The sequence below is a fragment of the Ahaetulla prasina genome, chromosome 4, assembly GCF_028640845.1.
Source record: "Ahaetulla prasina isolate Xishuangbanna chromosome 4, ASM2864084v1, whole genome shotgun sequence".
Lineage (NCBI taxonomy): Eukaryota > Metazoa > Chordata > Lepidosauria > Squamata > Colubridae > Ahaetulla > Ahaetulla prasina.
In genome coordinates, this window is record NC_080542.1 from 118,384,852 (window position 1) to 118,410,353 (window position 25,502).

Sequence of the window (25,502 nt, forward strand, 5' to 3'; positions counted from 1 at the left end):
TTTAGTAGCACTGAATATACCCAACAGAAAAAACAATTGCTACCAACCTGCCTTCCATTGAGGACCTGTATACTGTACGAATCAAGAAGAGGGCCATGAAAATATTTACAGATCTCTCACATCCTGGACATAAACTGTTTCAACTCCTACCCTCAAAACGACGCTATAGAGCACTGCACACCAGAACAACCAGACACAAGAACAGTTTTTTCCAGAATGCCATCACTCTGCTAAACAAATAATTCCCTCAACATTGGCAAACTATTTACTAAACCTGCACTACTATTAATCTTCTCATCGTTTCCATCACCAATCTCTTTCCACTTATGACTGTATGACTGTAACTTTGTTGCTGGTAATCCTTATGATTTATATTGATATATTGACCATCATTTGTGTTGTAAATGTTGTACCTTGATGAAGATATCTTGTCTTTTATGTACACTGAGACCATCTGCACCAAGACAAATTCCTTGTGTGTCCAATCACACTTGGCCAATTAAAAAAAAATGTATTCTAATTCTAATTCTGTGATTAATCTAGACTTTTGGTAGAATAACACATATTCAGTAATGGCTGTATACAGATGACATTCAATTTAATCAACTATCAATTCAAATAGTTTGTTGTAGTTCTTGTAAGGTGCTAGCCTAAAAATTTGGAAGCTGTGGTTTTCAGGCCACATTGGGAGACTAGGATGACTTTGAGTCAGTCATGCTTTTTTAGACCAACCCAACTTAAAGGGTTGTTGTGCGAAAAATAAGAAGCAGCAATAGATTGGAATGGAATAGGAGTGGAATGGAATAAATATATAGGAATAGGAATAGAATAGAATAGAACAGAACAATAGAATTCTTTATTGGACACACAAGGAATTTGTCTCCAGTGCATAAGGTTTCAGTGTACATTATCTGACTATTTTATTACCTTGTTAAAAGTTTGCTCTACTGATTGTCTTACATGCTTTATGGAGAAGTGGGGGGAGGTTTTCACTGTTCCCAGCGTCGGCTGACATTGTATGTGGGGGAGAGGGGAAATGCCATTTTCAAAACCAGAGGTTTGAATTGTGTTGGCGTGCGAATGTAACGGCAGCTGCTGATTCCACATTCCATTCAGAAGATTGACAGAGGGAGAATATTGGAAGTGAAACTACACGTGGCTGAGGAGAAAGAAGACATTGGACTATTATTGTATGACCTCTAGTAGGGGGAGGGTTCAGGAGAAAATATGACTCTGGGGATTTGATTTACTTCCAGTTCCAGCTTTGCTTTCACCGCATCCAGACTTGTATGATAAAGAACATGATGAAGTTGGGTTTTATTTTCTCAAACACTGATCTGGGGCAGGCTGACATTAGCTGGAACTCACCCAAAATCAGTCATCCCGGATCACAACCGAGGGGACTGAAAACTTTTCCCCTTAACGATGTCAGAGCATGAATGCGAACCTGATAAGGACAGCTGGCAGACATCTCATCCCAGGACTATCACAGAGGAGTTGATAAAAAATCTTTTCTGGGGAGAAAGCCAATCTCAGAAGATGAGCTGGAGGAGACAGGAGCAGCCTTGGCAGCCACAACGGACCTCCCAAATACTCAGAAATTTCTACAGAGTGGCTGGGGACAACTGAAAAACACATGAAACTCTCTGCTTGGAAGACCCAGGAACCACAATGGAAGGATAAACAACAAACTTGCTTGGCACAGGGCAGCAAATCGTATCAGTTGAGGCAAAAGGAGAGAGCTGAAACAGAAATTTGATGGCCAATTCCCCAAATTCCCAGAAAATTTGATGGACATGCAAGAATGTCAGAAGCCTCTAAAGTGAGAAGCGTGACTCAAGTCTTGAGTGGTAGGCGGCTTCCTGATGCGTGACTTTATACCAAGAGGATTCCCTCTCTAAGGAACTACTATCATTTTATGGCCGCCCTGAGAATGAGATTTGAGGACCCTTGGCAGAACAAAAGGCCAAGATTCATGAGGTCCATCAGACAAGGAGGAGACCAGTGACCGACTACAACCAAGAGTTCAGCGATCTGGCACCTCTCATGAGAGGGTGGTTGAAATGGCTCTTTTGGACTTATATAAAGACGGCCTAAACGGAGGATTATATAAATTATGTAGGCCCGAGCATCCCGACTACCCTGCATGGCTGGTACAGCCTGGCAGCAGAAATGGAGATAGACCTGGCCAAGGACCGCTCAGGCGATATTTGGAGGCAAACTCAACCTCAATTCCAGAGGGAACCAACCAAGGATTCTGTTGCAGTGGAGAGGGAAGAAGAAACCCACAGGCTGTTTCAGATGTGGAAAGAAGGCCACCGAGCCGCTGATTGTCGGGCAAAGCTGCCACCCCTAGTGGCAAAAACCAACGGCACAGGTGGAACCAAAATCGCGAGAGGTCGCAAAGAGGGAACAGATGACGCAAAGGCTCCCATCGAGAAGGAAGTTGGGACTCGACCAGGTCAGATGACACCGAGCCATCTTGAATCGGATGAGGACCTCTTGGTGAGTTGGAAAGGGGCCTCATTTGTTCCTGTACAACTGCATATCCCATCCTCAGGAATGCAAGGGGAAATGCTAGCCCTCTTAGACTCTGGGTGTACCCGATGTATCTTAAGCCCCGAGGTGGTGGAGAGAATGGAACTGAGACTAAAAACATTAAGCAGGCCCATAGCCTTCTGCCAACTAGATGGATCAATAGCGGGGGGAGGCCCAGCCCACTTTGTGACAGAGCCCATAGAGATGACCATAGATGACCATAAAGAAATCATAAACTTCATAGTTGCTCCAGGGATGGACCAACCTCTCGTGCTGGGTCTCTCGTGGCTCCGAAAATGGAACCCTAAAATAAACTGGAGAACAGGGGTGGTGCGACTCCGCACAAAGGCACAAAAGAAGAAGAACATAATTTAAAACCCTGATCCTGATTGCCCTGAGAAACTAGGGGCGATGGTTGAGCGCCTAGAGGGGGAGGAAAAAATTCCTAAAGAGTACGAGAGGTTTTTAGTGAAAAGGCCTCTGACGTACTGCCTCCCCATAGGCCCACAGACTGTGCAATAGACATTCTACCAGGAGTGAAACTCCCGAAACCGAAATCTTACCCCATGACCCAAAAAGAATTAGGGGAATTACGGAACTTCATAGATAAAAATTTAGAACGAGGATTCATTCAACCGGCTAGGCCTCGGGTTGCAGCCCCAGTCATGTTCCAGGAAAAGAAAGATGGCACCTTTCGCTTTATAGTTGACTATAGAAATCTGAACTGTGTGTGCGTGGAAAATGTATACCCCATGCCTCTTATGAAAGACATGCTCGCCTACTTGGCCAATGGAAAGTTCTTTACTAAACTGGACTTACGAGAAGCGTATTACAGAGTACGCATAAAGGAAGGGGATGAATGGAAAACGGCGTTCAATTGTCCCCTTGGTTGCTTTCAATTCCGAGTCTTACCATTTGGGTTGCAAGGGGCCCCAGCAGTTTTCATGCAACTAATAAATTAGGTTCTCCATGAACACTTGTTTAAAGGGGTTCTTGTTTATCTTGATGACATACTTATCTACACTGAAACCATGGAGGAGCATGTGAAGCTAGTAAGAGCAGTACTTAATAAGTACTTACTTATTACCTTGTTAAAAGTTTGCTCTACTGATTGTCTTACATGCTTTATGGAGAAGTGGGGGGAGGTTTTCACTGTTCCCAGCGTCGGCTGACATTGTATGTGGGGGAGAGGGGAAATGCCATTTTCAAAACCAGAGGTTTGAATTGTGTTGGCGCATGAATGTAACGGCAGCTGCTGATTCCACATTCCATTCGGAAGATTGACAGAGGGAGAATATTGGAAGTGAAACTACACGTGGCTGAGGAGAAAGAAGACATTGGACTATTATTGTATGACCTCTAGTAGGGGGAGGGTTCAGGAGAGAATATGACTCTGGGGATTTGATTTACTTCCAGTTCCAGCTTTGCTTTCACCGCATCCAGACTTGTATGATAAAGATTACCAAATTCTTCAACATGATGAAGTTGGGTTTTTATTTTCTCAAACACTGATCTGGGGCAGGCTGACAGTAGCATTTTTTTTCTGCAGTTCTAATTATCCTCAGAAGTCTGTGTCTTTCTTGTTGGGTTGCAGAACCAAACCAGACAGTTACAGAGGTGCAGATGACAGACTCAGTAATTCCTCTGTAGAACTGTATCAGCAGTTCCTTGGGCAGTCTGAGCTTCCTGAGTTGGTGCAGAAAGAATATTCTTTACTGTGCTCTTTTGATGATGTTTTTGATGTTAGGTATCCGTTTTTAAGTCTTGAGATATTATTATTATTATTTATTATTATTTATTATTTATTAAATTTTTATACCGCCCTTCTCCCGAAGGACTCAGGGCGGTGTACAGCCAGAAATAAAACACAAAATATATACAGTTAAAAACAAATTAAAACATAGCAAAATTACAAAACGGCTGATGATTAAAATTAAATTTAAAATATTTAAAAATATTAATAAAACCCCGGTTTAAAATCAAACTATTATGCCAGTCCCGCTTAAATAAATAAGTATGTTTTTAGCTCACGACGGAAGGTCCGAAGATCAGGCACTTGACGTAGGCCAGAGTTCATTCCAGAGCGTCGATGCTCCCACAGAGAAGGCCCTACTCCTTCTATTATAGGACCTAGAAACTTGAAGGTTTCTACTGTGTTTTTTTTGTTTGTTTGTTTACATTTATACCCCGCCCTTCTCCGAAGACTCAGGGCGGCTTACAATGTATAAGGCAATAGTCTCATTCTATTTGTATATATTTTTTTACAAAGTCAACTTATTGCCCCCCCAACAATCTGGGTCCTCATTTTACCTACCTGTTAATGTTGTGTTGTCTAGTATTGTAAGAGGTGGTACTGTAGGAGAGTTTCTCCTAAAATATACTATCATTTGTATAGTTTTGAATATGTTTAGTTCAAGATTGTTCTTGTTGTGCAACAAGGCTAGTTGTTCAACCTCCCATCTGTATGCAGATTCCAGTTTCATTATTGTCTTGAATGAGACCAATCACTGTTGCATCATCTACAAATTTTAGTACTTTAACAGAGGGATCCTTTGAGATGAAATCATTGATATACAGAGAGAAGTAGGGAGAGCACATAGCCTTGGGGGCCCCTGTACTAATTGTACAAGTATCTGATGTGATTTTGCCTAGCTTCACCTGCTAATTCTTCGCTGTTAGAAAGCTTATAATTGACTTAAAAGTGTGGTCAGGCACAGCTAGCTGATTTAGTTTTGTTAGAAGGATATCTGGAATGATGGTTTTGAATACTGATCTGAAGTCTACAAAAAGAACCCTTACGTAGGTCTTTGGCAATTCAAGATGTTGTAGGATGTAGTGTAGAGCCAAATTAACAGCATCATCTGCTTATTTATTTACTCAATAGGCAAATTGCAAGGTGTCTAACAGCAGATCCGTTGTTGTGACCCAGGCCCCCGGACTCAGACTCCTGAAGGAGGAGGATCAGAGAGTGAGGAGGAGGAGCTGGCAAGGCCTGCTTCCCCTGGGCCCGCTCCCTCCCTGGCACCAACCCAAGAAGAGGAGGAGGGGCTGGCAAGGCCTGATTCCCCCGGGCCTTCTTCTGATTTGGCAACGCCCCAAGACCAATCTTGGCTCAATGCGAGACTGCGAAGACGTGACCAGCGCACGCAGCAGAGGAAACATTGGGGCAGGCCCGGGGAATGAAGAGTTATGGAGCTACATCCACAGGGGATAAAAGCAGGAGGAAGAGCTTCTTAGCTTTTTGTGTTGGAGAAAGCTGCGAATTTGCGCGAGCAATCTGTTTCATGGATGAAAGAATCTCTTTGTGAGTGACTCTTGCTTTATCTGTAATTTTCTAGTTACCTTGATAAAGACCGTTTCAGAGATTTTGGCAGGCGCGTGGGCAGACGTGGTCAGAACATTTCTGTGCCAAAAGGAATTCAGCCAAATGTAAATAAACTGTTGGCAGAAGGCCTTCGACTGACTTTTTGTTCAAAGTGTTTGGGAGGGGGGGAACAGAACATTTTGTCCAACACCCCGACTAAACCATCTTCCACCAAAGATGGACCAGCAGAAGGTACAGCAGCAGTTGCAGCAGCTACAAGCGGCTAATGAACAGCTAGAGCAGCAAGTGGCTCACTTGGCAGGCCAACTTGCTGCCGGGAATGTGCCTGCAGCCCCCCGCATCCTTCCACTCCTCATCATCACAAGTGCCCGATAACCATGCCGGATAAGTTTTCTGGGCAGCCTGAGATGTTCCCGACCTTCTTGGGACAGTGCCAGCTCTACATAGCTATGCGGTCGGAAGATTTCCCAGATGACCGGGCTAAGGTGGCCTTCGTGATTAACCTTCTTTCTTGCTCGGCTGCCCAATGGGCCATGCCCCTCTTGCTCCAGGACAGCCCCGTGCTGGCGGACCACCAGTGTTTTTGGCAGCACCTGTGCATCATGTACGAGGACCCCATTCGGACTCTGACGGGAACCAGGCGCCTTAGGGAACTCCATCAAGGGAAGCACCCCCTGCAGGAGTGCATCACCGAATTTTGTCTTTTGCGCCAGGACTCTGACTGGAATGACGCAGTGCTGGTGGATGCGTTCCAGGAAGGCCTCTCAGAGGACCTGCAGGACGAGCTGGCCCGGGTGGAGTTGCCGCGGACCCTCGAAGACTTGGTGCCCCTTTGTCTCCGCCTCAACGCCCGTCTGCAACGGTGACTGTCCCATCGTGCCCCCTGGGACCCGCCATCGACGTCTGCACCCCCGCTTCCTGCACCACCAGTGCCCCAGGTCGCCCTGCATTTTGTAACCACTGCGGAGGAGCCCATGGAGTTGGGAGTGGCCAGACCTCGCCTGATGGCCCAGGAGCGGAACCGGAGGCATCAACGGGGATTGTGCCTGTACTGTGGGGAGCCCGGCCACTTCACCGCTTCTTGCCCCAGAAAGCGAAGTGGGGCACACACGCCAGTCCCCAAATCACGGTGTGACTAGTCGGGAAACGGAGCAGGCCCGACCTCAGGGAAACTCCAAGTTGGGCACATACCAAGCCCCCACTGGATATTGCGGAAGTAGACTCTGGGCCCCCTCGGCATCTGATTCTGGACATACGGATGTGGTTGGGGAACCGGTCGGACGGGCTCCAGACACATCCAGACGCACTGGTGGACTCGGGGGCCACAACAAACTTTATGGACCAGGCCTTTGTGACCCAGATTGTGGTCCCCGTGATTCCGGTGGACCCTTCGATGCGAGTAGAGACAATTGATGGGTGAGAATTGGTGGCCGGCCCCGTTATATTCGCCACCCAACCTTTGCGCCTGGCCATTGGGGACCATGAGGAGGCGATCCAGTTTTATGTCATGGCAGACCTTCATTTTCCCTTGGTCCTTGGGTTGGCCTGGCTTCGGACCCATGATCCTCAGGTGGCCTGGTCGCGGAACGCCATCTCTTTCCCGAGTCTGCAGTGTGTCGACCACATCCGCCACACCTGTGCTGGCCAGGACGTCCCCACCCCTGCCATCTCCTTGCCTCCTGAGCTGATGGACTTCGCCAATGTGTTCAGCGAGAAAGAGGTGGACCAATTACCCCCGCATCAGCCCTACGATTGCCTTGTGGATCTTCTGCCCAATGTACTGCTGCCTGTGGGACGCCTGTATTCCATGTTGGAGCCCAAATTGGCCGCTCTCAGGGACTTCTTGGACAAAAGCTGGTCCAAGGGTTCATCTGGCCTTCGAAGCCCCTCTCTCCGCCCTGGTCCTCTTCGTGAAGAAGAAGACGCGGGACTTGCACCTGTGCTGCGATTACCACCGGCTAAACGTCATTACGGTGTGGAATCGCTACCCGTCTTCTTCCGGACTTCCATAGAGTTCCTCAGGCATATCATTTCGCCCAAGGGTATAGCCATGGACCCGCGCAAAGTGGAGGCTTTGTATAGCTGGGAAGCCCCTCGTCGAGTGAAGGATGTTCAATGCCTGCTGGGTTTTGCCAACTACTACCGGACCTTCATCCCGGGCTTCACCACGCTGACGGCTCCACTTATCGAGCTCCTCAGGAAGAAGGTCCCATTCTGGTGGGTCCCCCGCAGCAAGAAGCATTCGCAGCCCTCAAGAAAGCCTTTGTCACGGAACCCATCCTGAGGCATCCCGACCCGCTCCGGCCTTTCGTGGTGGAGACACACACGTCCAATGTGGCTCTTGGGGCGGTGCTGCTACAGGCTCTGGCGAATGGCGGCACTCTTTTTCCCTGTGCTTACTACTCCCGGAAACTCAATCCTTCCGAGCACAACTACACCATCTGGGAAAAGGAGCTGCTGGCTATCATGGCCTCGTTCAAGGCTTGGCGACACCATCTGGAGGGGACCCATCAGGTGGAGGTCTGAACGGACCATCGGAATCTTGAGCACCTCACCACGGCTCGGAAGTTGAACCAGTGGCAGATCTGGTGGTTGTTTTTTGCCCGGTTCAATTCCGCGTGACCTACATTCCCAGTGGTCACAACCAGAGGGCAGACGCCCTGTCCCGCAAGCGGGAGTACGTCTGCACCAAGGACTCCCTTCCTCCATGGACGGTGCTGCCGGCAGAAGCCTTGGCTGCAGCACTGGAACCGGTGGACTTGCGGGCCCGGGTGCGAGAGGCGCAGCACCAGGACGCCTGGTCACAGCAAAGGAGAGCAGAGGTGGGCCCCGCGTCTCCTTGGACCTTGGAGGAGGACTTACTCAAGTTTGTATGATTGTACGTGTCCACAGGACCACTCCGAGCCCTCATCATGATCCAGTGCCATGACAACCCTGCAGCAGGACATTTTGGGTTCTTCAAGACCCTCCACCTAGTGACACGGACCTTTTGGTGGCCCCAAGTGCAGCATGGTGTACATGCATACGTGATGTCCTGCGTGCCATGCTGGCAAGCCAAGACCGCCACGGGGGCCCCTCCCGGGCTTCTCCAGCCTTTGCCGACACCCGACAGACCCTGGGGGGGCAATCTCCATGGACTTCCCGACGGACCTGCCGCCGTCCTCTGGGTTCACCACGGTGCTGGTGGTGGTGGACATGCTCACCAAGATGGCACACTTCATCCCGTGCCGCGGGCTGCCCACAGTCGCCAAGACGGCCCATCTCTTCCTGCAGCACATCTTCCACCTCCACAGTCTGTCAGACAGGGTGGTTTCGGACCACGGAGTTCAGTTCACGGCTCGCTTCTGGAAGAGCCTGATGGCCATGTTGGAGGTGCAGGTGTGTCTGTCGTCATCGCACCATCCAGAGACCGACGGGGGTGCAGAGAAAGTCATCGGTATCCTGGAACAGTATTTCCGTTGCTTCGTTAACCAGCAGCAGGACAACTGGGCCGATTACCTGTCCCTGGCAGAGTTTGCCTTTAACAACGATCAGCACACCTCCACTCAGATGGCCCCGTTCTTTGCCAGTGTGGGATACCATCCGCAGCTCTTTCCTCTGGCACCACCGGAGTCTCCTGTTCCCAAAACGCAGACCTTCTTGACGGAATTGCACGTGGTCCAACAGTTGGTACATCGGCAGCTGGATTGGGTGAAGGAGGACAACAAACGGTCCGCTGACCGCTCCCGATGGGCGACGCCCCTGCTGGCGGTCGGAGACCGGGTGTGGTTCTTCACCAAACACTTCCTATCCGACCGACCGGTAAAGAAGTTGGACCACCGATTCATCGGCCCATTCCCCGTCGAGGCGTTCATCAACCCGGTAGCCTACCGGCTGACCCTGCCGCAATCCATGCAGCTGCACCCCGTCTTTCACCCGTCCCTTCTGGTCCCTGAGGCCACACCAAATCCCCTTCGGTGCCCAGTGGTGCCCATCACCATCGCCGAGGACGGGTCGGAGGAATATGAATTCCACAGTGTACGAGACTCCTGCTGGCTGAAGGGGCGTTTCCAATATTTGATCACGTGGAAGGGATATGGGACTGATTTCTCCTGGGTAGATGCCTCTGACGTTCATGCCCCTGACCTTGTGCAGGCCTTCCATGAGCAGAACCCAGTCCGACTGCATCCCGATCGTCAGCCCCGGGGGAAGGGGCCTGCGGTGAGGGATAGTGTTGTGACCCAGGCCCCCGGACTCGGACTCCTGGAGGAGGAGGATTCAGAGAGTGAGGAGGAGGAGCTGGCAAGGCCTGCTTCCCCTGGGCCCTCTCCCTCCCTGGCACCGACCCAGAAGGAGGAGGAGGGGCTGGCAAGGCCTGATTCCCCCAGTCCTTCTTCTGATTTGGCAACACTCCAAGACCAATCTTGGCTCGATGCGAGACTGCGAAGATGTGACCAGCGTGCGCAGAGCAGAGGAAACATTGGGCAGGCCCAGGGAAACATGAGTCACGGAGCGACACCCACAGGGGATAAAAGCAGGAGGAGGAGCTTCTTGGCTTTTTGTGTTGGAGAAAGCTGCAAAATTGCGTGGGCAATCTGTTTCATGGATGAAAGAATCTCTTTGTGAGTGACTCTTGCTTTATCTGTAATTTTCTAGTTACCTTGATAACAGACCGTTTCAGAGATTTTGGCAGGCGTGTGGGGAGACGTGGCCAGAACATTTCTGTGCCAAAAGGAATCCAGCCAAGTGTAAATAAACTGTTGGCAGAAGGCCTTTGACTGACTTTTTGTTGGGAGTGTTGAGCAGGGGAAACAGAACATCCGTGATGATTTTCAGGTGGGACATCACTAGCTTTTCAAAGGTTTTCATAACCATGGATGTCAGAGCAACTTGTCTGTATTAGTATTAGCATTAGCATTAGCATTAGTAATAGGCATGATTGCCATTTTGAGTAGACCAAATATATAAAAAAGACAGCATATTAATAATAATACAGGTAGTCCTTTGGTTATGATGGAAATTGGGATCAGTGTTTCTAGTTGCTATGTGATATGGTCATAAAGCACAATATCACATGACCACATTGCTTAGTGACTGCAATCCCAAACGTCCCAATTGTAACTCCAGTGACTGTCTGGATCACTAAACAAGAAGAGACAGGAAGTCCAGGCAAGCAGACAATGGAGCATAGAGGGTATTCTCAGGCAGGTATTACAAAATGCAGATGGGCAAAAAAGTAGTGGGAGTGATTTTCTGTTGGTTTCCCTATTGATTTTCTTTTTGGGAAGCTAGCAACAAATGCCTGAAATCACAATCATATAACTGCAGCTCATTGTAATGATGTAATCATGAGCCAGGCACTGAGCACCTGGATCACAATCACATGCTCCAACAGCTGGAATCTGAGCTGGAACTCTGAGGACTGGTCTTACATACCTTTTGTTCAGCGCCATTGTAAGTTTGAACAGTCGCTGAATGGTTATAACCTGAGGATTACCTATAACAAGAACAAAATTAACAAAAATAATGACAAAATTCTGTCTTTATTTTTGTTACTTTTTTCAGGGTAATTTGAAGTACTACTTAATTTGCTAAACATCTTTCATAAAATGAATTTCTACAACAAATTGCAATGAAATTTTGAAAGGAAGATCAAACAGGGTGGATAGGTATGTTATAATCTTGGGTAGTATATATTGGTGCAGACAAAACTTTTGAGTTCTATATGCAGGATTTTATGCCTGCATGGTAGTCTGCTGATGGAAGCCCTGCTGTTTCTCTTGGCCTTCTAGGCAGTAAAGGCTGTAGGCCAGTGGTGGCGAATCTGTGGCACGTGTGCCAGAGGTGGCACTCAGAGTCCTCTCTATGGGTACATGCGCCGTTGCCCCAGCCTACTGCATTTTTCCTGCGGGGGGGGGGAGAGGGGGGGAGGGAAAGAGAGAAATGATATTACAAGTTTTCAAAATATTTCAAAAACGGGAAAAAAATGAAGGGGCATAAAAGTGCATTTATCACGTTTTTCTTAGAACAATTAGCTGACACTCTGCCTTGTTTATCATTATTTTAGGTAGTAAAACCTCATTATTCAGGTTAAATTGCTGTGTTGGGGCACTTTGCCATAACTAAGTGGGTTTTGGGTTGCAGTTTGGGCACTCGGTCTCTAAAAGGTTTGCCGTCACTGCTGTGGGCTCTTCTGGAATAAAGGCACACAACTGCTGCTGAAAGTAAAGTGGGATGGAAGTGCTTTATGAATAAGAAATGGGTTTCTGGATCCAGGTCATTATTTTTAGAAACTTAAAAGGAAATAAAAATTGTGAAAATAAAATAGACTGGTCTGCAAAAAAACATAGATTTTAATATGGTTATTAACTGCAAGTTTTCAGAAGTGACAGCAAAGAATTCCATCCTCATGAAATAATATCATTTACTCGCCTGGGAGGAGGTAAACTGATTCTGTAGTTTCTGTTGTCAACTAATCTCTTGTATTCAGGTTGCAATAGCAGACGGATGCGGGATTTGCTTTCTGTATAGAAAAGGCCCAAGTAAGCCATAAAAAATACACAGGTGGATAGACAGAAACACATTTTTCTAATTAGCTAGTGCCTGCTGCTCTAAGCCAAAGTGGCTGCAGTTATAATAGTGTCCCATTTTCACACAAGAGCTTGAGAAACCCCTATCTCTAATAGAGTTTGAGGGTTACAGGGAGAAAAATATTTATCGGTTAGTTTTTGTGATTATTTAACATGATGGGAGGTATTAACATTCAAACAGTCCAGGATTTATATTAAACATACTTAGATGGCTTACTTCATGACATCAGGGAGCTTTTCCTAGCCAAGGGATCCCTAAAGAGAGATGGATATATTGATTGTATTGAAGAAAAGCAGAGTAACTTAAAGATACATCTGTCATTTAAAAAAAAGGACCTAATGCAGGATACTATGGCTTGCAAAGGATCAGTGTTGTTTTCTTTTTTGAAAAGAAAGTTTAGAGGCCTAACCTGGATTGTGTCAGAAATAGGACAAATGAAAATGTAAGCTTCTCTTGAACATATAAGAAGATCTGATGTAATGTAGTTTATTGATCTATTGCAAGGAAATATATTTACTTTTTATCTCTCCTTCCCACCTACACCACGTTAATTTTATTCTTATGACAACCCTCAAAGGCTAAAAAAGAGTGACTGGAGTTTCATGGCTGAGTGGTTCTTTGAGTCTACCTCATAATCCATCAGACCAAACCACTAAACCATCTATTTGTGAGGCTCATGTTCAATTCTCACCTGCCAAACTCACCAGACTTTTCCTGCCTGTGTTTTCTATCTGTGTTTTATAACTATTGTTGAACTCTCTTCAGTCCCAGGCTGAGTGAATAGTGATGATGGATTCCAGAACTTCTAATTCAGCGAATCAGCATTTACAAGGCTCCAAGGCACAAGAAGAGTTCTAAGCCGGAGCAATCTGGTCCTCATATTATATTTGCTGCTTGACAATAGCTTTAAACAGTGTAATATTGCTGTTGGATGCTATGTTAGAGACAGGAAATGCTTTCCCATTGGAGTGGGCATAGGGGAGAACATTCTTGACTCTGTTTTCTAGTAGAGTGACTTTACAAAGGATGGAGAGAGCTGTTTCTTCTGTGCTGATCTTTCTAGGTATGTATAGAAATAGAAAGAACAGTATTTTTCAAACTTGGCAATGTTAAGATGTATGGACTTTGACTCCCAGAATTCTCCCAACAGCATGCTGGCTAGAGAGATTCACTAATCAAAAAGTGTATTAGGGCAGAGAATAATCTGTCAAATAAGTTATTGTCTAGAACAGTGATGTTCCAATTGCTATTGGAAGCCAATTCCTATCAACCCCAGCAGATTTGTCTCATGGATATAAAGGCATCATCTGAAAAACCAATTTTCTCAGTTCTGTTGCAGAAATTGTAAGAAATCAGAAACTGGGTGGATTCAAATCTTGGGGGCTGCATTTGAAACTTTATGAATAAACAGTTCAATTCACAGGATGGTTATGTAGTTCTGGACATAAATATATCAGAAAGGACTTTCTTGACCATAAAAGTGAGGGTGGAGACATCTTGTTTTAATGTAATCTCATAATAGAGATCTACTTCTGGGTGTGTGGCTATCTTACAAGGGTGAAATCAATCATCCAAGTCTGAAAGTAAATTTGACACGAGTATCCAGAGTAACTTTAGTATAACAATGTAAGTGCAAAAGGAATAGTTTATCTCATGACACATTGGATCATTTGTCCCCTCACCATGGATCCTTACTGATAGTTTTCAAATGGAACTAGATTGATCCTTTTTTAAAGCATATTTTAAACACTCTTCTCAAAACCAGTGAAAATCAGATGACTTCTCTTTCTTCCTAAACAGGTTACAATGAAAGCCAAGCAGATTAAAGATTCAGTTTCAAGTGCTCCAGGTAATGTTTAATGTCCCTACCTACCTACCTACCTACCTACCTACCTACCTACCTACCTACATACCTACATACCTACATACATATATATATATATATTTGTTTTCTGAGGTTTTCACGGGTGTTTGTATGTAGGTCTTTGGTTGTTCGGGTTTTCTCCTGTGTAAAATTGGAAGTGTCTTGGCGACGTTTCGACGAAGTCTCATTCGTCATCTTCAGGCTTCAGCTTTGTGCTTCTGGGAGCAATGTGTGATCACAGCTGTTTCTTCCTTTTAACTGCTAGTGGGGGTTTGAACTGATTGGGTGGGAGCTTGGCTGTGCTCTGATTGGATGGGGGTTTTTTTTGTGCTCTGATTGGATGGGGGTGTGTCCTGTTTGGGTGGGGGTTTGGTTGTGCTCAATTTAGTCTGTGTTGCAGGGGGATTTGAGCTGGTGAGCTGCATAGCTGTTGTTTGGCTTTGTGGTCGTGCTACATCTTCATAGTGGGTGTCAGTCTGCTGCATGTATGGATTGGAGGGGTTTGAAATGGCTAATGTTGCAGCTGCGGTCTGGCTTCTGGTCCTTGGTCGTGCTTCATGATCAGTGTGGGTCTCTTTTCTGGGTGGATGTGCAGAGGTGACATCCTGTGTGGATCTCGTGAGTGTGGGTCTGGTGTCATTCCTCGTGTTAGGGACTCGTTTGTCAATAAGGGCGGGTTTCCAAATGGCTGGTAGGCGGGAGGTATCATCTCGTTTGTTCATGCTGTGTGGGCGTTTTTCTTTGATATATATATCAAAGAAAATATATTTATTTATATATATATATTTATTTTATATATATTTTATATATATTTTTTTGTTTACATTACATTGTTTACATTGTTTACATTATTTGCCTTTAAAGATTAATAGCTCTCTTCATTCCTCGTGAATTTTCAGTTGCATGCCTCCCCTCCCTTTGAGTTGTATAGTAATTTGTAGGGATGACTTTGCTGAATAACACGTTTAGGATGCTATAATGCACAGGTTGTATTGTGACTGTTCAAGATTGGAAAAATTTTGATGGTCAAATGGCCAACGTTTTGGTGGCTCCGTAAGTAGAAGCTCATTTAGAAATAAGCATGGGGTGATGACACTAGACTGCCTCCTGGATGCTGCCTGCTGTTACGTGTTCTAGCAAATGTGCCACCCAAAAACAATCTGAAATCATTGTTTTCATGGCAGTTTTGGCCTCGGAGGATAGGTTTAGAAATTTAAGAATTTAATTCAATACCATTCCTACTCTGGAACGACCATACTTCCAAAAAATCCACTTCCAAATAGGGATGTTTTAGGAAGATTATGGAGGTAAGGGTAGGGATGATAATTTCCCAAAGACTTCTTATTCCCATTCTTACCCCCAAAACAGCATTTAAAAATGATCCCCAAATTCTCCTGATGGCTCTGTGCAATCCTCCAAAACAGAATTGCAACACATAATCTTTCAATTGTTTCCACTTCTGTGGCTAAGCGTATACTATAGATATACTGAAGATCATATCTTCAGCTAATATCTTAACTGAGTGTTCTTTGCAAAATAAAATATAATGGGCCTCAATTTCTTAGCACTCTGCCCACCTATTGTGCTATAAACCAGGGAGAGTTGCCTTCCCAAATCTGGGATAACTGGAGTTGAACTTTCCTAGCCAGGAGTTTTTGGAACAAGAACCACAGAATCTAGTCATTTGTTGATGCAGTCTTGAATGTTCATAGGTCTCAACTAATGGCAGGATAGGTAAAAAACATGCTTTTCATTTTATAGTGTTTTATACCGACTAAAGCGTCCTTGTCTTTATCAGGATTAGAAATTCTCCACAGCAGTTAATCAAATTAACATATTTGGAGAGAAAGAAGGTAGAGTTCTTCTATACCTGAAAGATTATTTTTTCTGGTGTGATAGTTACACTTGGCTTTTGACTGGAGTTAACAGATAATCCTCCAAAATCTGGTGAATTGAACATCAAACCTATATTTAATTTTGTTTCAGTTGTAGTTAAAATGAATTGAAGGCAATGACTGCTTGCCACTTAAGTATTTTTTTTTTCATTTTATCATTTTTAGTTTTTAGGAGGTTCTGGAGTTCTCCTCTACAATCATGGAAAATTGGCAACCTCCAGAACTTCTGAGTCTTACTTAAAAGATTGTAGAGGCCAGAGAGTAAATATCCGTATTGGCTAGAGTAGTGGTGGACAAAAGGTGGTCCTAGGTATTACTAAGCCATTACTAAGCATACTGGCTGCTTCTTTTGAAAACAAATAACAGGCAGAAAAGGAGCTTCTATGCATATATGCCTTCATTAAGTGGATAATGTGAAACTCTGCCTCAAATTGTCAGCAGTGTAAAGAAAACAAAAATATGTGACATCTGTTCCAGAGAACCAAAAGATGAATTAAAATAACTAAGGGTACCATTGATTAAACACCGTGGCAGTGTATTATTCTTCCATTTCAATGGGAGCACTGCAGTTCATTCATTTCAGTGTATCAGTGCATAGAGGAGTGCATGTTAACAAAAGAGCCAGAATATAACGGAAGACCTCTTAACATCGTACCTAATTGATGCTATTTCTGGATTGTTTAAACTAAGTGTGACTACCATGGAAACTTACAAGTAAAAATGAAAGCCTGACTTTATTAGCTTGGAATCAGACTTACATTTGACTAAGTCTCGATTTAATCTATTATGTTTTTCAAATCTGATTTTTGAATACAGGTGTCAGATGTTTTCCAGGCTGGTTCAACACACTCATGAAGCATACTTTAAACAAAAATTGGTTTGGAATATTGGATCCTTCCCATCTTCTCCTTAGTATATGTTAACCTGATATGTGCTATTTTTCAATAGGTACTATTAAATTCTCAGAATTGAAAACTTTGGCTCAAAGCTCAAGATCCAGCAAGGCCAATATTAACTTACCTGATCTTATAATCACTCAACGGGATAATGAAGATGATGACCAGGAAGAAAAAACAAAGTACAATTATGATCCAGAAACAATAAATAAAATCACAACAGATGAACAAGAGACTGGGTTAAATGAAGCCCGACATCGCAAGCGGAAAACAATACCAAAGGCTGCTGAAACAGTATTCCCAGGGACAAAAGAGACAACAGAGGACAAATGTAGAGGGAAGCGCCAGAAGGACTTTGACACTGCAGAACAAGAGGAATATAGCGATGATGAGGCCAGGAAAAAAGAGAGGTGTCGCAGTTCAGATGACTTATGGACTCAGAATCAACAGAAGCTTCTAGAGCTGGCTTTGCAACTGTATCCAAAGGGAACGCTGGAACGTTGGGATAAGATTGCCAAGTGTGTTCCAGGAAAAAGCAAGGTGAAGCCATAGATTTGGGGTTGGGTAATGTTGTATTAATTTTTCCTGTAAATTTAGTTTTAGGAAGTTAACTCTCTTAAATTTAATGCAATTACGAAGTATTTTTAAAGATAATGATAAACAAGGATTTTGCTTGTATTTGTAACAAACAATAGCCTGCCCTTTTAATGTTCTCTGTCACCTACCTCTGAAAGAATAATAGAAGCTAATTCAACTGTGTTGACTTAAATATGCAGAAAGCAGTTAGATAGTGTATTTAGAACACCAAATAAATGTTGCAGTCTTATATACTGGATATCTTTGAGACCATAAAATCATAATCCTGGAAAATACTGATTGTATTCCTAGTCTGTCATGCAATCTGGTCCAGCAAAGTTTTAAAGGGCCAGTGTTTCAAAAGAGGCTTCAAATTAATGAATAGCCTCCTTGATTGTATCTCTGAGGGAGGAGAGCATGTTCTTCAGTTTTCAAGCAGTTGCTAGAAAATTACCTGAGTGTGGTGATTAATTTCTTTCCATTTACATTCCTTGCTACTTTCAATGCAGGATTTTCCAAGGCTTGAGTGCAATCTATATAGTAGGTTGTAAATTACTGAGGAAATCATGTTATGTAACAAAACTTAATTCTCCAATGTATTCTTGACTGAAAATTTGACACATATGGGAACAGTTACCTTCAATTAATTAATTGATACATTGCTTCTTCTTTTCGCTCATTTTTCCCAGACAAGTTAGGTAGCAGATGAAGTGGTATATTCAATAGGAAAATAACCAAGTAAGATGGGAAATGATGTTCAGTTTCTCTTCCCCCCCAACTTGCTGATAATTTAATATTTTTAATTATCAAAGCATGATGGATGAGGAAGGTGATAAAGGGACTAGAGTAAAAGATCAGTCCAAACAACTAATTAAATAGTTTATTAATGGAAATATTACATGATTGTAAATTTAATTTAAAAAAGGTGAGCATCTTGAGGTAAGCAATCCTAACAAAATAATTTCAGAGGTTTTGTAGAGGTTTTGTATGCATGGCCAAAAATGGAAAATTGAAGAGTAAGTAAAAACCTTCGCCATATTTTGTTATTCAGTAGAGTAGTCTTAATATTAGTGGCTGTACCACAATTAGCCAGTAAGCAGTTGTCAAATGTACTAGATAATGAATACCAGGTGACAGGAACTGATTAGTTATATCTTTGCTTGTCGCATATATGAAAGATAATGTTGAAAAGGATATGGCTAGAAAGGGATTGAAATAGTATTATCTGTCTTGGCTATCAGGCTGAATATTTTTTTTAGTAAGAGGTACATTATGTTTAACTATATTAGAAGTATTTGCTTTTGTTAGGTGCACAAAACTATTTCCTGAAGTGCAGTTGAACTATAATTCTTACAAGCAAAAAGCTGCTTACTGCTTGGTCAGGCTTGTGAATTTTGAGACTATTTTAATTATTTATTCTGGGCAGCAGCAAATGTACATTGGAAAAAAATGGTACAAATATATTTCTATATGCAGTGAACGGGCTTATAGCAATCAATATGTCTGCTGGAAAAATAAGCTTAGAATTTTTGAGGCACTACAGATTCCAGTATCTTGAACTGATGCTTGGAAGCTAGTAGGGAATGGATGAATTGAAGCACGTGCTTTCTGAATCCCAGCAAGATACATTCATTGTTAGTGCAAAATCCTTATGGAGCCAAAGACAGTTCAACTGTTGACTTCAATGGCACTGCTGTAGAAGCAGGTGTGCTATGTAACGTCCTGATCTCCAGAACACCAGGAGAATCTTTGGCTGGGTCCCATTAGTCCAGTGCTTCTCAAATAGTGGGGCGGGGCCCCCAGAGGGGGCGCGAGGCTCCATAAAGGGGGGCGCATTTGACCTCGGCAAACACTGTCATAACAAGCTAAGCCCCGTGTTTACAGTCGCGCGGGGGGGCGCGAAAAATGTTTTCTTCTTCCTAGGGGGGCATGACAGAAAATAATTGAGAAGCACTGCATTAATAACAATCGCAACCTTACTTGATTATAGAAATACTGGCAATGAATCAGGCTCATATTAATTCACAGTTAGACTTCAGCAATTCAGTTTACATGGGAAAGCCCTTGAAGACAACCTGAGTCTGGAGCTGCCATGGATTGAACAGGTTTAATAACTGACATGTCTATTCTTTGAGGGCAGCACCGGTTGCCCATTCCAAGCCCAATTCAAGATGGTGGGAAATACGTATCCAACGTCAGGGATGTCAAATTTGATTTCATTGAGGGCCACATCAGGATTGGGTTTGACCTCGGGGAGCCAGGGTGAATGTGGCCAGCTTGACGTCACTCATGTCGGGCGCCTGTGGTGGCCTGAGTGCTCTGCCAATGAAAACACTACTGTTTTCACTGGCAGAGGCATCGCAGGACAATCTGCTGTTTCCAGGGCAGCCCTGCAGACCAGCTCTGAGTTTGACACCCCTGCTCTTTGTTATCTTTGGAGCTGTCTGATCCATATAGAATATGCCAACTTGACCTGAACTAGTCAGGGATGCTGCAAGTACTGGCCCATAAGAGCTTCTTGAGTGCACAAAAGCTTGCAAAATGGCCTTCTCATTAGCAGTGTTCTCATATTGAATACTTTGCCTGGCAAAGTCACTTTTGTGTCCCACTTTTGGGACATTTACAAATGGATGCAAAATTATTTGCAGGGTCCTTGGAATGGCAAATCCTCAGTAGCTGAGTAGTTCAATAGTGGAGAAAGATTCAATATTGGAAGCTGCCTAGTGAATGTAGGTAATCCTCAAGATATAGCTGTAATGGAGCCTGTCCATTATAGCTTCTTGCTGTGATGGCTGTTATAGTGTCTCACTTGATCTTCCCATCCCTGTTCTTCCTAATGCTGTTAAATAAACTTACAGGTCAAGTGGAACTTGGACTGCCTCAGGTGGGAAAGGCCCTTCTAGGCCTAACATAGACCCAGGCCCACCTACTTCTTGCTCCTTAGGTTTCTACAGGTCTTTCCCCATGCCCCTCGGGTCTCCCCAAGCCTTAGGCCTAATTCCCATCCCACTGTGCCAAACACCCCGCTCCTCACTTATCTTTTGATGAGCTCCAAGGTCTTTCAGAGTGCTGAAATAGCAAGGCCACGTGGCATGATTTCAGAAGTGGCAGCGATATTTTCAATACCAGAATGCAATTTGGCCCCTGGAAATATGGATGCTGCTTCCAGAATGATGCCATGTAGCCATGGGACAAGCCACTGTTTTGTTACCTTAATGTGGTTTGCACAGTGCTGCAGAATCTTTCTGCATCTTTCAGAAACTTTCAGTAGTGCTAGCTAACCTTGATAAAGCAGCAAAATGGAACAATATATCTCATGTGCCATTTTGTCCTCACCCACAAGTAGACAGGAGCAAAATGCTGGTTATTTCCAGGTTGCCACCATGTGGCCCAGAGATGAGCATACCAAGCAACCTGTTCCATCACTAAGGCTTCAGAACTCTTAAAAAAGTGAGGACTGCATAGGGCTTGGTAGGGTGGAAATCAAGTCTAAGGCCATTGAGGGAAGAAATGTTTACAGGGAAGATAGGCAGGGGGTACTGCAGCGTCCCCGATGCTGAATGGATGAATGAATTTAAGGATGAATGAATGTGGGGATACTTCAGCAGCCATAACATCAGGCCAGAGCATGAACAGCTTTCAGGAGGAAGGGGCACCATAACTTCAAATGGCTGTTAGGTGACTGTTAGTTGAGGACTAGCTGTGTACAACATAGAGATTGTGGTAACAATAGATACGACTTTTTTCCCATAAACTCAGAAAATGTTTTCCCTTTCTCTCCTGCCTAGTGTAAATTGTCTATAATGCTTTTAAAAATGAATATTACACATTAATATTCCATGTTTTCTTCTTTTTCTACAGGAAGAATGTATGACTAGATACAAACTGTTGGTTGAACTTATACAAAAGAAAAAAATGGCCAAAAGCTGAACATTTTGAAGAATATTATTCGTCAAAATGAGATACATTAAACATCATATGCAGTGACTTGTATTTTTGTACCTCAGTATTTCAGTATGTCATGTGCCTTAGTAAAAATCTGTAAATTTTACACCTTCAATTTGAAATATTTTTTAATAGAATCAATGTATTTTTGTACAGGAGGGGGTTTTGCCACTATGATAACTGGTATTTAAGAAATATCATTTGGAATACATATTGGAACAACTGAGCAAATATCTTTTAATATAAAGTTATATTGCAGGCTGGGAAACATTGCATCTTCTAAGTATTTTATATTTCAATTTTCATTAATAACCACTCATTCCCTAAGAATATTACACTTTCTGTTTTATTATCATATAACATTGGCATTACATTCATCCTATTCCAATGGAACATGCAGAGGTAGGGAAGTGAAAAGTTTAGTCAATTCTGAAATAGAAAATTCCACAAAAGTTCCATTCTTAGTCAACAAATTTTGTAGATGCCAGAGCATGATAGCGCAGTGGTTGGAATACAATATTGCAGGCTAACTGCTCACATTGCCAGGAATTTGATTCCATCGTACCTGACCGGCTCAAGGTTGACTCATCCTTCCATCCTTCCAAGGTCGATAAAATGAGGACCCAGATTGTTGGGGACAATACATTGACTGTGTAGATCCTTTAGAGAGGGCTATAAAGCACTGTGAAGCAGTATATAAGTCCAAGTGCTATTGCTACTGCTCCTTTGGAGATTTATGGAGAACCAACAAATGAGAACTGAATTTCTAATTTCGTTCTGTTTGCCTTCACTGTGGATCCTATTTATATTTATTTTCAGACCATACAATTCAATATAGCAAATTATAGCCATTGCCTTACATTATAACAATTGGTCCTCCAGTTAATCCTTGACTGCAGCCCCCATAACCGACCTTGCTGCCTCAAACCTGTAAATCAGTTTCAGGTAGGTAAAGTTGCCCATCTTTGTTTCTACACAGAACACAGCTGGATAGCATTAATAATTGAGAAATGACTTTCTTAACTTAAAAAAATCACAACAGTTGGAAACCTCAAATGATCAGTCCTAGTCAGTAATTCATCAAAAGTGGATTTTTTTTTCCTATGGCAGGTATATTAACCCAAGATATAATCCCATTAGATGTCAGACTATGTGTGACATTTCAGGCATTCCTACACTCTATATATAGACGTAGCCACAACTTAAAATATATATTCCAGTTGTGAAATATAAGTAAAAAAGAAAAAAATATTTGCATTTGTATAGTCCAAGCTTTGTTTGCTGGTGGCTGGTACTCATGATGAAGGCAAGCCTTCATTCCAAATAAGAATAATTCCATTATACCAGAAAGAATCCTCAAGTTTTTAGCCTTGTGGTATATGTAAGAGAGAAAACTACTGCTTTCAGCCTAAAAATTTCCACATTTCATACTAATGCCATGGTAAGATGAGGATGTCAATCTTTTTTTTAAAGTGCTAAAACCATACGTTTCTCAAAATTTAAGAAGCCAATTGTGCCTGTTTTCTTTGTGATGATATAGTGGTGTGTGGTAGCACATTTTTCCTTATAACTAATACACAATTTTTTCTATTGGGTGAAAGGATATCAAACATTGTAAAATGACCTTTTTCTCAAGAAAGATAACTCTTTCATGTCAAGGCACTTTCTGCTGCAGTAGGAACTGGACTTTCCATTCTGGCTATATATTTTTGTTAGAGTATCCACATTAGAATAGGCCTGTTTAAATTCCATTTAAAAGAACATGATTTGGACATCTCTCAGTATGCATTAAAAGCATGCTTGTAATAGGACTTGGCTTAGACACAGTGACTAATGCATTCCTCTGATGAAGTCTGTATCATGTATTGCAATTTACAGCCATAAACAATATTAAAATTTATTAACCAAAGCTTTGTACATATCTTTATATAAATTGGCAATTTTACATCTAGGCAAAACAACATTTATACAAATTATTACAGAATATTAAACAAGTGGTTTAAATATATTAAACCACACTGATTTACTTTAGTAAATTTATCTACAAAAGTGATTTGTGACTTAAAAACTTGCCATTAATATATAAAAATAAATTATTCTTACCTTTCAATTAAAACTACCAGTTAGAAATTTTACAAATTAAAATATCCACATTTTATGAATTCTTCACAATACAAAACAGTCACAAAAACTTATTTACAGAAATGAGGTAAGAACTGTGCAATGTTTAACCGAACAATATTGCAGAAACAATAGGTTCTTCCAATTAAGTACACAGTGAAGGTCTAAGTATACTTGAGTATTTTCCACTAATAACTCACACAGACTCAAATTAGTGGTTTAACTCTCAAATTAAAACTATTTCCTGTTTTACTGCATAGTCATACCATGAAATTAACTTTTCAAAGTGAAATATGTCTCTTTCATCCATTAACATTTCACAGCAATGGACCCCCCCCCCCTTTTTTTTTTTTTTTGGTAATTTATTAGTGGAAAGCAACCCAGGTAACGATTTGCCTGAGCTATCGATAGTGACAAACACTTCTAGTAAAGGCAGATCAGAAAGGAGGGCTGCTGGTGCAAAGTTGAATATGCTTGCGGCTTTTTTATCTCATTTTAGTGCATGCCCAGCTGTCTAAAGCCATCCCTAACCCTAACAAAGGGAAGCAACAGGCACTTGGGTTACATTAAATACTACCAGGAGTTACCTTTCTCATCTGGTAAGAGTTCTATGACTTTCAACAGATGTTTTTCCAGTGATTTTGAAAAATCCATCTCAAAATTAAGTATTACTTGTCATTTCTTAAATGTTTTCATTAAAAACATTTTAAAAACTAGTAAGATAAAATAAATGACTTAAAATCTGGTTCTTTTCTGAAGAAAAAATGGTGCTTCTAAAACACTGATGACAAACCACCATGTCATTGGCAAAAATTTCATATTTTCTTTGCTTTCTTCAAACAAGTGATGGAACTAAAATCTGATTTTTAGCACTGCAGTTTGTGTAAAGTCAGCAACTGAATTCTGATCAGTTGACTGAACTGACAGTGCTCTAATCCGAAATCCAAGCTTCCAGGCAATTTGATGGAAACAGTTCAGTTTCAGTGCAACACAAAGCAACAAGGTCAAATTTTACAATAAACATCTTCAGGTAGATTCACTTTTCCAGTGTGCAGTTAGCTCATTGATGTGTCTCATCATACCTGCAGAGAGAGAGTGCAACTCACAGCCAGATGAAGTGCTATCAGCAGGATTTGCAATTTTACATACACTTCCAAGTGTTAATTTTTTTCCGGTGCAAGGGATCCACTTTTATCACTAAGCCTCTGGAGGGAAAAAAAATACTGTTTTACAACTGCTAAAATTGCCAGTGTTTTTGTAATAAACAATTTATATAGCCAGCCAGAATATATCGACACAGTAAAGAAAATTTAAAGGATTGCACTTGTTTGGTCCCATCCATGTACCATATCTGGCAATACTTTCTAAGGCTCAGAAGCAATACTACAACTGATACTTTGAACTAAGGAGTACTTAGCCTCCAAAGCTGCTGCCAAGGTAAATCTCCATCTGCTAATTGTTCTCTTTTCTGACTGCTTAGCCTCTTTTGCAAGTCCAAATGGGCACAGAAAGCAGCATGTGGTCCTTCCTTTTTGTTCCCTGCTGTTGAGTGAGGGGGAATTTTATCTGCATTGAGTACACTCACTCCTGGGAGGGAGTGGAGAGGTCACCCCATCTCCAGCTAGAAGCCTCTTATCCTGCTCCTTGATTCAGCCAGCTTCTGCTTTTGCCATACTAGCAGTATACAAAAAGGGAAATAATGTTAAAAAGGAAGCTGAGGACATATCCTGTTCTGAATAGCCAAGAAAAAGTTCTACATTCATTTGGCCTAT

At 42.8% G+C, this 25,502-nt stretch overlaps 2 protein-coding genes across 3 annotated transcripts in view; one reads left to right on the forward strand and one right to left on the reverse strand.

Annotated features, from left to right (window-relative positions):
• The window catches only part of DNAJC1 (DnaJ heat shock protein family (Hsp40) member C1), a 142,333-nt gene extending 120,556 nt beyond the window's left edge, over positions 1-21,777 (forward strand). For both annotated transcript variants that reach the window (XM_058181853.1, XM_058181852.1), the window contains 3 exons: positions 14,234-14,282; positions 17,141-17,628; positions 21,526-21,777. In XM_058181853.1, coding sequence (XP_058037836.1) covers positions 14,234-14,282; positions 17,141-17,628; positions 21,526-21,594 — 606 coding nt within the window. In that variant the 3' untranslated portion in view covers positions 21,595-21,777. The remainder of the gene's footprint in view (positions 1-14,233; positions 14,283-17,140; positions 17,629-21,525) is intronic.
• Positions 21,778-21,933: 156 nt separating this feature from the next.
• Positions 21,934-25,502, reverse strand: part of MLLT10 (MLLT10 histone lysine methyltransferase DOT1L cofactor) — a 174,427-nt gene continuing 170,858 nt past the window's right edge. Inside the window, 1 exon segment of the mRNA XM_058181854.1 lies at positions 21,934-24,935. Coding sequence (XP_058037837.1) covers positions 24,891-24,935 — 45 coding nt within the window. The 3' untranslated portion in view covers positions 21,934-24,890.